A 14,489-nucleotide genomic window follows, 5' to 3' on the forward strand; every position below is an offset into this window, starting at 1 on the left:
AGATGGACTGTGACTCTTTTTCCAGGGTAAGAATCCATGGATCCGGCATACAGTTCGATGCTGAACCCAAATTTAGTACCGATGACAGTGTGGAACACGAAGTGGGTACAAGAGGCATGGACCGCACCAAGGATAAACCCACTGGTGGTAACTCCATTGGAGGTTTCAGCAGATCCTTTGGGCCCAAAGGCGTGCAGGAGGGAGCAGGTAGCATGACAAAGATGCACAACATGGCCACTCATACGGTTTCGACTTGCTGCAATGTTACCTGCATACCAGGAAATCAAGTTGTATTGGGACCAATGACAGAATCAGTTCCTCAGTAGAAAGAGAGCGAGACCTAAGGCATGGCTCCGCGATTGCACCTTCTCCAGAGAGGTGTGGTAAGGAGCGGAGTCTCTCTTGGGGAAAAATAGAACCACTCTCACTGAGACCCAGGACCAAGGCAGAAATATCGGGATTGAAGCCTGAATTTTCTGGACTCGTTGCGATGGAGGAAAGGCCCTGAACTGCACCGTATTCATGATGGCTACTATGAAAGTAGTCAGGTGTGGCTTTGGCACATTAGTCATGAACCCCAGAAATGTCAAGAGGTTTGCTATCGTCTGGAGGTGGTCAACAACTGAAAGTAGTGCACCACAGTTACCTCGGTAGGAGAAAACTGAAATCCCCAACCTATTTATATGTGCAGCAACTACCACCATATCTGTCGTGAACACCTGAAGCAAACTGGTAAGGCCGAATGGGAGCACTGCAAACTGAAAATGCTCCTGGCCTACCTTGAACTGACGGTAACATCTGTGGTACTGCATGACGAGTGCATGAATGTATGTGTCCTGTAGGGTCCAGGGGTACTGTCCAATCGCCCAGCTCCAGGGTGGACAGAAAATGGGCAAGTGTGAGCATCCTGAAATTGTCCTTCCACAGGAAGGAATTCAGAGTGCGAAGATCTGAAATAGGACGAAGGCCATCTTCCTTTTTCGGTATGAGGAAATGGTGGGAGTAACAACCAATTCCAATTTCCACATCCGGTGCTCTTTTACAGCCCCTTTGGCCCGTAGAGTTTGCACCCCTCTGTAACAAGATGGATAAGTGTTCTTCTGAAATCTGCTTATATGTAGGCAGGAGAGGCAGGGGGTTGGAAAGAAATGGAAGGGCATAGCGGTATCAAACAATCTGAAGGACCATGGTTCTGTGCCACTAAGGGAAAACTAAAGTGATTTGGAAGGACTGGAGGGGAACTGGTAAGATCTGTGCCCCTGGGGACCTAAATATTGCATGCCTGATCCCCGTCCCAAGCTCAAAAGCACTGGGTTGACTACTGTGGGGGTGGAGCGCCCTGGCATCGCCTGTAGGCCAGACCTTAGAGTAGCTTTGAAAGGGTTGAAATTGCTGAGAGACCTGTCCAATAGGGGTCAAAACACCCCAAAAACATGCTGTGACCCAGCTCTCCTTTAAGCGTTCCAGTGCACAATTAGCCTTTTCATCAATTAGGCGAGATCGGTCAAAAGGTAGAATTAGTGTTCACTAGACTGTGGAGTAGAGTGTTGAGTCAAAAAAAATCAGGGTCACTTGGTGCTGGTCTGTGGTGTCTGGCTACTTGTCTGTTCACCGGTGTGCAAGAACAGGGCTTAGACCAGGCACCCACTATGCGAGTTAGGACTTCAATAAACAATAGTAATGGTTCGAATGTGCCTGCCCAGTCTGCAAACAGTTTGTAATTACATTCGTTTTAACTAAACATCTAATCACCACAGCAAAGGAAGCACTTCCTTCTACTGGTGGTCCGGGTCCGCAATCAACTCAAGAACTTCAGACCCATCTCCCCTCTCCTCTTCCCATCCAAGGTCATCCAGAAGGCCATCAACAACCAACTTTCCGAGTTCATCAAAGCAAACCACATCCTGGACCTTTCCCCCAATTTGGCTTCTGAAGCAACCTCAGCACTGAGACGGCCCACCTCGCCGCAGCAGCCGACATCTGTGCCCTCCTCGACCAAGATGAAACTGCAACCCCCATCCTCTTGGACCTCTTGGCCACCTTTGATACCGTCTCTCAGTGCACTCTATGCACACGAGTGCACATCGCTGGCATCCGATTTATGACAATGCCCTAGAATGGATCAGCTTCTTCCTCACCGGCCGAACAAAGAGTCAGACTACCTCTGTTCTTCTTGGAACCCACAGCGACCAGCTGCAGAGTGCCTCAGGGATCCTCCCTGAGCCCTACTCTTTTCAACATCTACATAGCCCTGCTTGCAGCCATCGTCAGGAACCACAGACTCAACTTAGTCTACAACGCTGACGACACCCAGCTGATTCTCTCCCTCACCATCGAACCCACAGTTGCCAAGAACAACTTTCACAATGGGATGAAAGCTGTCCCCACCTGGATGAAGAACAGCTGCCTCAAGCTAAACTCATAGAAGACCAAAGTCCAAATCATGGGCTCCATCCCCTACGCTGGGACGACTCCTGGTAGCCAGCAGCACTTGGAACCTATAGACCATGCTTTATCCTGGACTCCGTGCTCACCATGAACCGCCAGATCAATGCCGTCTCATCATCCTGCTTCCACACACTACGCCTGCTCCAAAAGATCTTCAAAAGGATCCCAAAGAGTCCAGAAAGATGGCCACCCACGCACTCATCAGCAGCAGAATAGACTATGGCAACACATTTTATGCTGGCATCATCCAGAAACTCCTCAAGAAACTGCAAAACATTCTCAACGTCTCCACCAGACTCATCCTCCATATCCCCCATCGCAGCCAAATCACCGTCCACCTGTGAAAACTCCAGTGGATCCCAGTCAACAAAAGAATCACCTTCAGGCTCCTCACACATTCCTACAAGGCCCTACATGGCACGGGACCTGCGTACCTCTACCATCGCCTCGCATTCCACGTACCCACCAGGGAGCTCCTCTCTGCCCAACAGGCCCTGGCCACTGTCTCACGGATCCGCAAGACCACAGCCAGAGGAAGATCCTTCTCCTACCTTGCAGCAAAGACCTGGAACAACCTGCCTTGCAACCTCAGGGAATCCCAGTCACTGCCTCAACTCAGGAAGGAGCTTAAGATCTGGCTCTTCGACTGAACCACTGCTCCTTTGATGGACCAGCAGCCCACCATCCCCCGCCTTGAGACCCTTACAGACTGGCCTCTTATAAGTCTACGTATAGACTGCCAACATTATATTGTGGGGAAAATTCATCCCCATTGTCATCCCCAAGTGGTGGTTGGCTTTGAACTGAGATGAAGCAAAAAAGCTGATGGAGCACATGATGGCGGCTTCGTGATAGAGGCATAATTATGTGTGATACCGATATGAGGACAGGCTGCATTAGCATGAAATCGAGATGCGACCTCAGTCGTGGCCAATTTGAGTCCAGCTTAGAGTCAGCCAAGATAATAGTAAAGGGTCCTCCTTTTGTGTTTGTGGCTTCTCGGCCAGCATCAATGTCGATGGTACTGGTGCAGATTTAGGGGCCAGAGTGGACACATCAGCAGTAGGGTGGGTGCAGAACCTGAGGCGGGTTCATGAGGCACCGATGGTGCCGAGGACAAACCTGTGGTAATACCCAACGGGAGGCCCCCTGCAGATCCTTCTGGACCAAAAGTGGAATTGGGTTTTCAATGGGATATGGGGCTCAAGACCGAGTAGCACATTGATGCACTCGCGATTTCCATGAAGATAGAGAGTGGTGGGATGGGGAGGAGTCACGCTTGGCGGTTCTGTGTTTCTGTTTTGATTTCGACTTTGACTTACCATAAGGCTTCGACTGTGAAGAGGATCTGTTGTATGAGTGGTCTCGAGAGTGAGAACGAGTCACCGTGCTCAACTTCGAGCAGGACTTGCATGGTTTCTTTTGATGTTCAGTGACATACAGCTTTGCTTCACGGTCCCAGATTGGCTTCCTGTTCATGAAGGCACATTTTTTCTCACAACCTGGAGTAAAGTCTTGAGCCCAAACACCAAAGGCATACTTTGTGCAGGTCTGCCACTGACCTTTGTTTTCAATAGTCACAAGATAGTTACAATCCTGTAGTTTTGAGAGGGGACATTGTTCCCTTGCACAATGGTTAAATGTTTTGAGAAAAAACTTGTCAATCCAACAAGAAAAAGAGGAGCAGTGCTAAGGATCTCCATTCAAAAGCTAGGAAAGCAAGGAACTGACGTCAGAGTGCAGGACTAGGGTATGAATGCAACTTCACTCTGTCACTTCCAGGGCAGAACGGCGTCACTGCCGAGTCGCACAGCGCCATCTACCAGCGTGCATAGCACGGCTGTGAAAGCTTTCTGGATCCAATCTGGCACCTGGGGGATATTCTAAAGGTAAGGAATCTGTGGCTTTGAAGTATCCATAAGAACATATAAACAAAATTAATCAAGACACTAAGTAAAGATCATTTAACGGTCATGGAGTTCTTCAGCAATTAATTTGTGCCGTTTTGTTTTTTACCACTCCCTTTAGTAGTTATTGTGTAGAGATTCAGGGGGCATTTAAGTTTTGCAGGAAGAACAGTCTATCATATGTCACAATCCTCACCTGCCTAGTGGTGATCTCATGGACGTTCTATGCAGAACATGCCTCCGCTGGTGTCACAAATGCATTTTAGGAAAAGCTGAATGTTGAGTGAGCAGCTATGTTGATGTGGCCTGTTTGTCATTTTCTTTTCATAACCAAGCCCCCAAAGTGAATGAGAAAAAGAAAATTATGGCCCTGCCATGCAGGCATTTTTACCTGTTCATGGGCATTATTATTTTTTCCTGGCCAGGACCACAAAGTCTCACGTAGCTGACCTGGTAAAATATGCCTCAGGAGGCATGCCATCTGATGCATAAAAGGTGGTGAAAGTGTGGTGGACAGATAGCCACCTTTGATTGAGGGCAGTTGTTCCATTGGCAGTCAAATCAGTAGTTCTCCCATCCCACCAAACTCTAAATGATCTCTGTAGTGATTTCATTGCTTACAGGCAGTATTACTAGGTTTCTTGTTATTAAAAGAGAGTTCTTGTGAAAGCACAAAGTAGCAAAGAAAAACATGCTGGAATTAGATGAATATATGAAATGACCATTGTGTTTCTATATTACCTATGAATATTATCCCCATCGCTCCGGCTTTCTGCAAGTTCCTGGCCTTAGCAACAAACATGCAGTCTCCTCTCTGGGCCAGTACAATCTTTCCTCGCACTTCCTCAACATTTAGAATCTCCGAACAAGCTGGATAAGGAATACTTTTTGCCAAGCTCCCTTTTACCTGCAGGAACACAAGTGTTAGCCCTTTAGAGATGCACCCTCTGATAGCTTGCAAATGAAGCAATAGAACTATGAACCTACCCCATGCTCCTGTTTGGTGAGATCCAAGCCAAACTGTGCCGGCCCAGCAGTCAATACTGTACTTCCCAAAAAAGGGGGAGAGATGATCTTGACAGCTAGTGGAATGAGCACTCTCTTATCAACTTCTGGTGCTTCTGCCAAACCGGCAATGAACTTCAGGCTCAGTAGGCCCAGTGAGGAGCCATCATTCTGAAAACAAAATATGAAAGGTAAACAAGTGATGCGAGTTGTAGTGAACAAATTGCAGCAATATCTTAGTGCAGCTGATGTGAAAGGTCCTTGTTGCCTTTGCATAACTGTTTGTTCAGACATCACAAGGAACCATTCAAGTTAAGAGTGTTTTTATAGAATCTAAAATGAACTTCAAATGAAAGAGAAAGTTGTTCCTACACCTGTGAATTAACAGGCCGAACAACTGAGATGCTGAGGCTCAGACATGAGCCAAAGTAGAAGATTAAATAAAGGAAGAGGAAAACAAACCAAAGTTGGTATAGGCCAACAACTCAGCAATTCCAAGTGCTAATTTCGTCTGGAATCCACCAGAATCCAACTTCAATTATGCATTACATTTCCAAGTTGTAAAGCCATAAATGCTGGTGAAGGCTTGACCTTCCAGGTGACACCACCTAGACATCCACCCCAGTGATCACTTGATCTTAAACTTACCCTTCGTGCAATGCCACCGTCAACCAGCGGAATGAGTGTCAGGCCCATGCTTTTCAGGATTTCCAGGGGCTCCATTCCAGTGTCATGTAGAGGTAGCTCAATCCCACTGAGGAAAAATGTACATAGATTTTGGTGTTCGGCTACAGCGCACAAAACCCAGAAAAACCGTCCTCCGTGCAATGCTGCTCATCCAGCTTCAGTGTAATTAATAATAGCCAGCTTTAGTGTAGCCCAGTGTAAATAGACCTGGTTCAGTCAGCAAGAAAGTGCTAAATGGGTTAATCAGGTACAGGGCAATACACCTAGCTTGATCCACTTCAGTACAGTGACCCTGGATTAACCAGCTTGAGTGTAACCCTGTTTATACAGCTTTCCAGTAATAACCATGCTAACAGGATTCTGATATTCAGCAGCGGAGAGCATAAGAAACTGAAAGCAAAGTGTGAGACCCACCCACATAAGATATGGGCGAAAAAATATGCCCCCATTTGATCGCCTATCATTGCATAAAGTTCAGAAACACTGCAGTCTGCACCCTGCATATAGCTTGTTAAGCAGTCTTTGCAGCAAGATTAAATGTATCTAAAGTGCCTGCACTGAGTACAGATCCCGCTATGGTCCGTATATTGAAAGCAGAGATGACTACTACTCATGAACTGATTCTGTAATAACCACAAGAGCTACCATTAAACTGAAGAAGGACCGGGTGCGTAATGTTTACAGACAACAGAAGTCTTTTTAGGTGTCATTAAACATTTGGGAAATGTAAAGAAAGTCAGTCGCTGTATATATAATCCAATCAATCAGTCAACAAATGTACGCATAATGGTACCCAACAATTCTTTATATAATAACTTGTAAATAGCAATCACTCAACCATAACGTTTGTCCAGAGGATCAATTATGCAATAATGGTGGTCTGTGGGAAAGGTGAACACATCGTGCAAATAAGTGCAATAGTGATAACGCGATAGGTAACCAAGACTATAGACAGTGGAATGGTCAAAAAGGCTAATACATCAAATAACTAATCGGAGGTTCCGCAAATGTAGAGATAAGTCATGTAATTAATCACAGCCACTAGTTAACCTTTTGTACATTTGTTGACTGATTGATTGGATTGATATACAATCATGGACTTGTGAACTGATAGCACAGATTTCATGACCCTGATACATAGGCAGTTAATGCGGCAGCACAGACAGGAGAGTTCCCCTAGAGCCCCCTGCATTTAGCTTATAGATCACATGTAATGAAAGCAGCAAATACTGGAGCTTCTACACCAAGAACACATAGCCCCCATGTGCCCTTGCATGAAAGCAAGATAACTCTCTCCTCTGCACTGAGACCACAGCCCTCTGCTTAGTGTATATATATGTCTGTGTGTATGTATGTATATATAAAGAGCACCTGCTTCTCGGTTTTGTACTTTAAATGACTGAGTCATCCATTGGAAGACAGCTGAGAGACAGGGTTGAAATGCATCCGGGTCAATGGGCGCCCCTTTGCTGAGGAGCAAAGAAAATCGAGATGTAATCCGCGTAAGAAATGATCTTAGCCCCAAATTATTCCACCCTCTTGGGTAGGGGGGTTGGGGGATATAGATATTAAAAATAGTGGGGCTAAGTGCTGAGCTCCGAGAGACTCCAACCAAATCTTTCGGCTAGCAGAGGAATAAGGAGGTAACCAGACTTCTTGACTCCTATCCTCAAGGAATGACTTACACCATTTCCAGGCATTATGTCTGATGCTAATCTCAAGGAAGTGCGTGAGCAGCCTGGAATGTGGGACCATGTCGAAGTCCGCCGACAGGTCCAACAATACGAGGACTCCCCTGCTGTCCGCATGGATGGTACTTTTTATAAGATCCGAGGCCTCCAACAAGGCCGTCTCAGTGCTATACCTAGGTCTAAATTCCGATTGGCTCGGATGAAGAAGACTATTTGTAGGTAGGAAGCTGGATCTGTATACTATATAAAATGAGGTATAGCGTGCAGAGTCCAGTGGAACCCCAAAGGTAGGCAGAGGTAAAAGTAGATAGCACTTTACTCTCTATTTGTGCTTGTGTGGGCTAGCAGTAAGGCTTTATCAGAGGGTAGTGTTAAGCATTTGTTGTACACACTCAATCAGCAAATGATATCACACACTCAAAGACTGAACTCCAACCAATCTGATTTGTATAAAAAATATTATTTAGTTTATTTATTTCCTAGAACCAAGTAAGCCTGGCAGAGGTACGTGTATAGGATAATTTTCAAGGCAGGTTGAACAATACAAGCAAGCTGAATGAAAATGACTGTCACAGGTTTGTAAATGCTTTCAATACAGTGGAAATTACTGTTCGAATATTTTGAATTACTTTGCAGATTACTTTTTCTACACCTATATATCACACTGGGACATTTCTTAGAGAAAAGGTAAGTAAGCAGTGTAGTTCTTTGCAGTTTTCTTAAAGTTCAATACCAAAACCAACTCCACACTTACAACATTTTTCAAGGAAAAACAGTCAATGTATTCCTATGGAGAGAAATGAAGTTATCGGTTAACAGGTAAGTACTTTGTTGTGAGAGTTGGTATTCTGGGGTTAGAACCAGGGTTCCCCCATGGTCAAAGATGCACTCTCAAAATACCCTCAGCAGCACTAGGGCAGCCGGGTGCTGAGGCCCAATGTTAACCAATGGGGGGTAGGGGGCCTCCGGTTGGTAGCTGCTCAATAGCAGGCTACAAGGTTGTGGAAGCAAAGCTCCTGGGATTTAGCTCAGGGCAAAGGGGGATCCGTTTTATCACCCAAAGAACACCCACCGGGGCGGCTGGGTGCAGGGTATTGGTTAGGTGTCAGGTGCCCTGTTGATTTCAATGGGGATTCTCCGGTTTCAACAAAGACTGCAGGCTTGGGGACAAAGATCTTCTGGAGGTGACCACCGGTTGGAAAAGTAAGTTGGGATGCCATGGGATGCTAAGACACCGTTGGTTGGACCACCCAAGGCTGTGGGACTTCGGGTGCAGGGGTGTCTTTAGGCGTGGGTTTTCTTACTAGCTCCAGTTGCGGTCGGGGGGATTCTCCAAAAAGAGGCTGCAGGCTTCGCTTGGAGATTCGAGGCATGTCAGAGATCACCAGATCTCAGGTCAGGATCGCCGGGGAGACCTCCTTGTGGTGTTGGGCCACTCGAACTCTGGCCGTGGGCTTCAGGTGCAGAGTGGTGCAGACTTGCAGATTTGGCCGGAGCCAGAGTCTGTGGGTGAGGAAATTCGGTGCTCAAAGGAGACAAAGTCTTTCTTGTGGAAGGCAGGGCAGGTCCTTGGGTTTCTTGAGGTTGCTGGCTGCAGGACATACCGGGATTTCGCTTCCGCAGGTTCGAGGAAGAAACGGCCGGTAGGGCTGGGGCCAAGTCAGTGGGTGTCCTCCTCTTCTTAGCTTTGGCACGGCTTCTTCATTCCTTCTTATTTTCTTGTTAGTCGATTCTTGTCTGAGGAGGCTAATCATATAGCATTCTCCCAGGGTTTCACTGTTAAGTCCGCATTTGAAGGTGTCTAAGACAAAGATCCAGAATACCTTTCTCCTTTTACGGATGTCGTCACTTTTACTTTCTTGAGTTGTTTCTATTTTTTCAAGTATCAACCATCTAATGTCTTGAGCCGTATGTTTCTTGTCTAAAAAGTGTTTGACTAGCGGCGCATTGTTTTTGGAGGTTGGGAGAATATTATATGAAACAATTCCTAGTTATCATTACCTTCTCTGAAGTTGGGTCTCAGTACCGGACTACTGGCACCCTAGGGGCCTGCATCTTTCTGTCATAGTACGGCACTGTTCTGTTCTGTCAATTTCGACAGCGGGTCCCTTCTCTCAAATATTCCATATTTGGTAACCCTCTCGGGACAAAAGGTTGAGACAGTTGAAAGCCAATGGGCGTGCTCGCCCATTTTCCAACCACATGACACATAGTCCATCACTATGTATCACACAGCCTTACTTTCATTAGTAGGGTAGATCTATAGTACTTTCCATTTAGGTACCGTGTCTTTATACTCATCACGAGTACTTTTTGGAATAAGTGCATTATGCGCATCTTCAAATAATAAATAGCTGCTACCTCCCATTCCATGGTGTTTTATTAACACACCTATTTTTAGACTTTCCTTGTTACTCCTGTTTCTATTTCCACAATTCATCCTCACTCTTTACTAACGGTCTAGTTGTCAACAGTCCTTTGCGTACGATGCCGTAAAACGTCATGACATCACCACGCGGCGTCCAGGCATACAATTCGGCGCGGGCACCACACTCGGTTCTACCCTCAATTTTGCCACCCTTCTGTGGGGACGCATAGTCCTAGCCGTGATTTGAGGGGTCTCCCCATCTTGGCAGGGACTGAAATATGTGCTTCACCTTGCCTCCACCACCTTAGGCGTGAAGTTGGTGGGCACACCTCCTATTCTTCCTAGGATTTCCAGTCGGTTTTCCCACCCAAAGTGTGGGTGTAAACCGGGGGCTGCCATTTGCGGTTAGGGGCATTTTAGGGGACTAGCAGGTAGAGCCAATGGGCACATTTCCTGGGGTGACTACACCCTCCTGTGGGGACGGATAGTCCTAGCCATGAGTGGAGGGGTCTCCCCATCTTCAAGATGGCAGGGACTGAAAGATGTGCTTCACCTCGCCTCCACCACCTTAGGTGTGGAGTTGGCAGAGGTGGGCACACCACCTATTCTTCCTACGTTTTCCCATCGGTTTTTCCACCCAAAGTGGGGGTGTAAACCGGGGGCTACTATCTACTGCTAGCAGCAGAGGCTGGGGGACGCATTACAAAGGCCTTTGAATCTTCCCTCTAGAGTACTGTGCCCATCCTGGGGTAGGAGGTGTGACACCCCCACCCAGGATGTACTTTATCACTGGTCCGAGAGAGCAGAGGCTCTCGACCAGGGGTCCAGAAACTGGTCTGGTGATGACAGGCTGCCTAAAGCCAGCCTATGACCACACCAGGATTGGTAGGTTTTCAGTGGGCACCTCCAAGATGCCCTCTGAGAATAATAAATCCCACACTGGAATCAGTGTGGGTTTATTGAGAGGAGTAGTTTTGTACCAAACACTCAAGGGTTCAGTTGTCGAGTTCCCAGCCCATGTGCCCCCTATGGCTTCCCTGGAACTTACAATATCGAAGAATGGATTTAGGTATTGTAGGGTCACATCTGCTCATGCAGATATGAACCCTGCCTTAGGACTGTAAGGCCGGCTAGAGGGGTGACTTATGTATACCTTAGGCAGTGCTAGTTGGCAGTGTGCCATGCCGACTTTGTCGTTTTGTCTGCACCAGGCCAAGCATGCTGCAGTGGCAGTCTGCCTGGCTTAGGTGAGGGGTTCCTAGGGGACCCTCTTCAGTTCCACTGTCCTAGGTACCCAGGTACCATTTACTAGGGACGTGCAGGGGCCTAAAGGGCCAATTGTTGAATAGTTTTAGGGAAGAAGCACTGGCACAGGGGACCTGGTTGGCATGGACCCTGTGCACTACAATCAAAACCACATCAATTTCCAGGCAAACATTAGGGGCTAAGCGGGTCAAAAAAAGGCACTTTCTCACACAGTAACTCAGTTAACCGCAGTGCAAGTCACACAAAAAAAATTATCAACTGACTGTTGCCCATCCGCGCTGCTGTCAGCATTAAATACGGCAGCCACTAGTTCTGACAAATCGGGAAAAAGCGTCCTGATACAAAAACTAGAGCGGATGCAGCACAAACAGAGAGATTATACCACCGCCATTACAAAGGTGCGGAAGAGCAAGTGCCAACGAGTTATACCCAACACAACATCCCCCAACGAGTGATACCAAACACAACAGCCCCCCCACTTTAAAAACATGATTTCCCCATGAATTAGCAAAACTTCACAGTTAATCACAGTGCAAGTTACATCAAACATTTCTCATGTGTTCTGCTTCTTCAGCACCCACCACCGCAGACTCCTACTAGCTATGAGGGCTTCCTGGGGAATGGGTTGTAGCTGGAAAAGCTTTAGAGCGCAGTAATCACTGGAGGTCTCTCCTGCAACCTCTAATCTGTTTGATACCTTAATATTTTCGATAAGGCCAGTGTAATACAGTGCAGCTCACTCCCCTTGGTAGCTAAACTGGCAGTGAGGGGTGGTTGGAATCCATACTGGAGTCACTGCACCAGCCACACTTCACCAGCTGCATTGTCACAATCTCTATGACATGTGGAGAACTGTACAGTAGCTAAATAATTATATGAAGCTAACTTTGCAGCCCGGGCAATGAGAGAAAAGGCTCCATGGGCATTCAAATCCACTACCGTGAAAATGGAGAAGAAATTCTAGGAGATGCTGCACAACATATGACCTGCACTAACAGAAGGGACTCATACTTTCTATACTAAAAGAAGAGACTTCAGCAGAGAGCGCAAATATGCTTGCAGCCCTTGTGCTGAAGAACAAAAACACACATTAGGCGAAATACAGAAACCTAAACACTGCATTGCAGAAAATACTCTGAGCCAGACACCATGTGTAGAAGCAAGCCAGGAACCTCAACATCTAAGACTATGAAAAGCACTACATCTGTGGACTCAACTTGATCACATTACTCAGACTAAGATGTTTGTTCTTATACACCACCCTGGAATGTTTAGGCATGGGAAATACTGACCCGAAGAGCGTGAGGTGCTCTTGTGGCACACGCTGTTGTTGTTTCTGGGCTTGTGCTTCCCTGATGGAGCGACTGAAAGCTGGGTTATTAGGAAAGAGTGTCTGTGCACTTGGACAAGAACGACTGAACATCTCCTCCTCAGTGGACACATATTCAGACACCTAGAGTAAAGAAATGACAATTCTTAATCCCAATGGTCCTTTGATTCTGAACTGTGTTACTCGAGTTCAGTCAAAGCCCACACAAACCAACTTACAAACTGGTTTATTTGAGATGTAAAACATGATGTTGCTTACCTGGAAAAGTAAATTTGTTCTCAGAATATGTGAAATGGAGTTGTGTGCTTGCTGAGCCCCAGGTATCAAGTTAGGATATTGGAACACATTAAACTTGCTTAGTTGGACCCAACACAGCTGGGAGGGTGTTTGAGAATACCTGGAAAGTCTGAGAAAGGAAAAGATCCTAGAACTCTGTCCATACCCAGACAACCAAGAAATTATGAAGGTGAAGTAGGGCCACCTGTTATGGCAGACACTGACTGAACCAGGACTTGCGAAATGTGGTCTGAGCAGGGAGCAGCCAGTGAAAAGGAGAAGCACGGAGAGACATCCCGGAGGAGAGAGATGGAGTTTGGGAAACCCACAGGCGCTCTGTCATGCATTGGCAGCTGCAGGACAGCCACAGCCATGGAAGAGAAGGGACAAGAGAGAATATGAATTGGTTTAACATAGTTGCATGTAGGAACAAGCATTGGCATAGCCAATAGGTCTCGCCTTTGGGACATGCTGCATAACTAAATACTTATAAGGTCCCAAAGATGAGACCTATTGGCTATGCCAATGCTTGTTTTTTTTAATGTCCACATCTAGTTCAAGTAAAGTAAAAAGATCACATGTTAAGAAAAATATGACAAAAATCTAGCAAAACCGTTAAAGGATGAAATGTAATACTAGTGCAAAGGGCAATTCTTGGCCTAAAAACGAAATGTTTCTCACAAAGAATAAGAGTCATTCCACATATTCTTGTAAATAAAACTAGCCACCCTCCAGTAGTTCTTTGGAGACGGGTTTCGCAGACAGACTTGGTGAACGGAGAGGGATCAGCACAGAGGTTATTACTGTTCCTTGCCCATCCTGCCTTCTGTGTACTGCTCCTGGTGGTATATTACTAACTAGACTCATTCACCTTCTAGCCAGTCCTAAAAGCCATTATTCCACTGCCTCGCTAATCCTGGTAAAGTAATGAATGAATGCACTGGTTATTTATCAAACATTAAAACTGCAGTCTTAAATCCAATTAAAAATGTGTGGGTTTAAGGAAAAATGGACATGGGGTTTTTAAATGAAATCCCAAGCTTCCACCTAAAAATGGGTAGAAGTTTATGCTTTTAATCTACTTTCTGAAATATAGATTTACAGTGTAGTGACCTGGCATATTGCGTGACTAACAAAGTTCTGCACTAGGAGCACAGTATATCATGTTTCCTAGTCCCTAGTGGTAGATATTTGTAACTGCCCTTACTTTCTCTAGCAACCTTAATGTTGCCATATGTAAAGCTGATTTGTAGTAGAATTGTTTTTTTTAACTGGCATATTGCTGGGGGTTCTTAAAAGTGTGACAAAATAATCCGTGGATGAATATTTTTTAAAAGCTGCTAAGGGTATCGCTGTTCTTTGAGGTTTCCTTGGTAGAAAACAGAGAAGTATTATTTTTTATACACTAATCTCCTAGATGCAGGTGCGCTACAGAAAAGGCTGCACCGACAGTGAAGGACTGGCCCTTTCAAGTAAAACTATACTATGCAAATTTCTAAAGCGCATGGCTA

The 14,489-nt window shown here is 46.0% G+C and overlaps 1 protein-coding gene across 3 annotated transcripts in view; it reads right to left on the reverse strand.

Moving 5' to 3' along the window:
- LOC146868591 (ER degradation-enhancing alpha-mannosidase-like protein 3) overlaps positions 1-14,489 on the reverse strand; it is a 276,166-nt gene that overhangs the window by 69,714 nt on the left and 191,963 nt on the right. For all 3 annotated transcript variants that reach the window (XM_085611786.1, XM_085611769.1, XM_085611776.1), the window contains exons 15-18: positions 12,665-12,825; positions 6,009-6,114; positions 5,343-5,531; positions 5,097-5,262 (exon numbers count right to left, since the gene is read on the reverse strand). In XM_085611786.1, the coding sequence (XP_085467912.1) occupies positions 5,097-5,262; positions 5,343-5,531; positions 6,009-6,114; positions 12,665-12,825 (622 nt within the window). The remainder of the gene's footprint in view (positions 1-5,096; positions 5,263-5,342; positions 5,532-6,008; positions 6,115-12,664; positions 12,826-14,489) is intronic.

This window comes from Triturus cristatus, chromosome 1_2, assembly GCF_964204655.1.
Source record: "Triturus cristatus chromosome 1_2, aTriCri1.1, whole genome shotgun sequence".
In the NCBI taxonomy this organism is placed as follows: domain Eukaryota; kingdom Metazoa; phylum Chordata; class Amphibia; order Caudata; family Salamandridae; genus Triturus; species Triturus cristatus.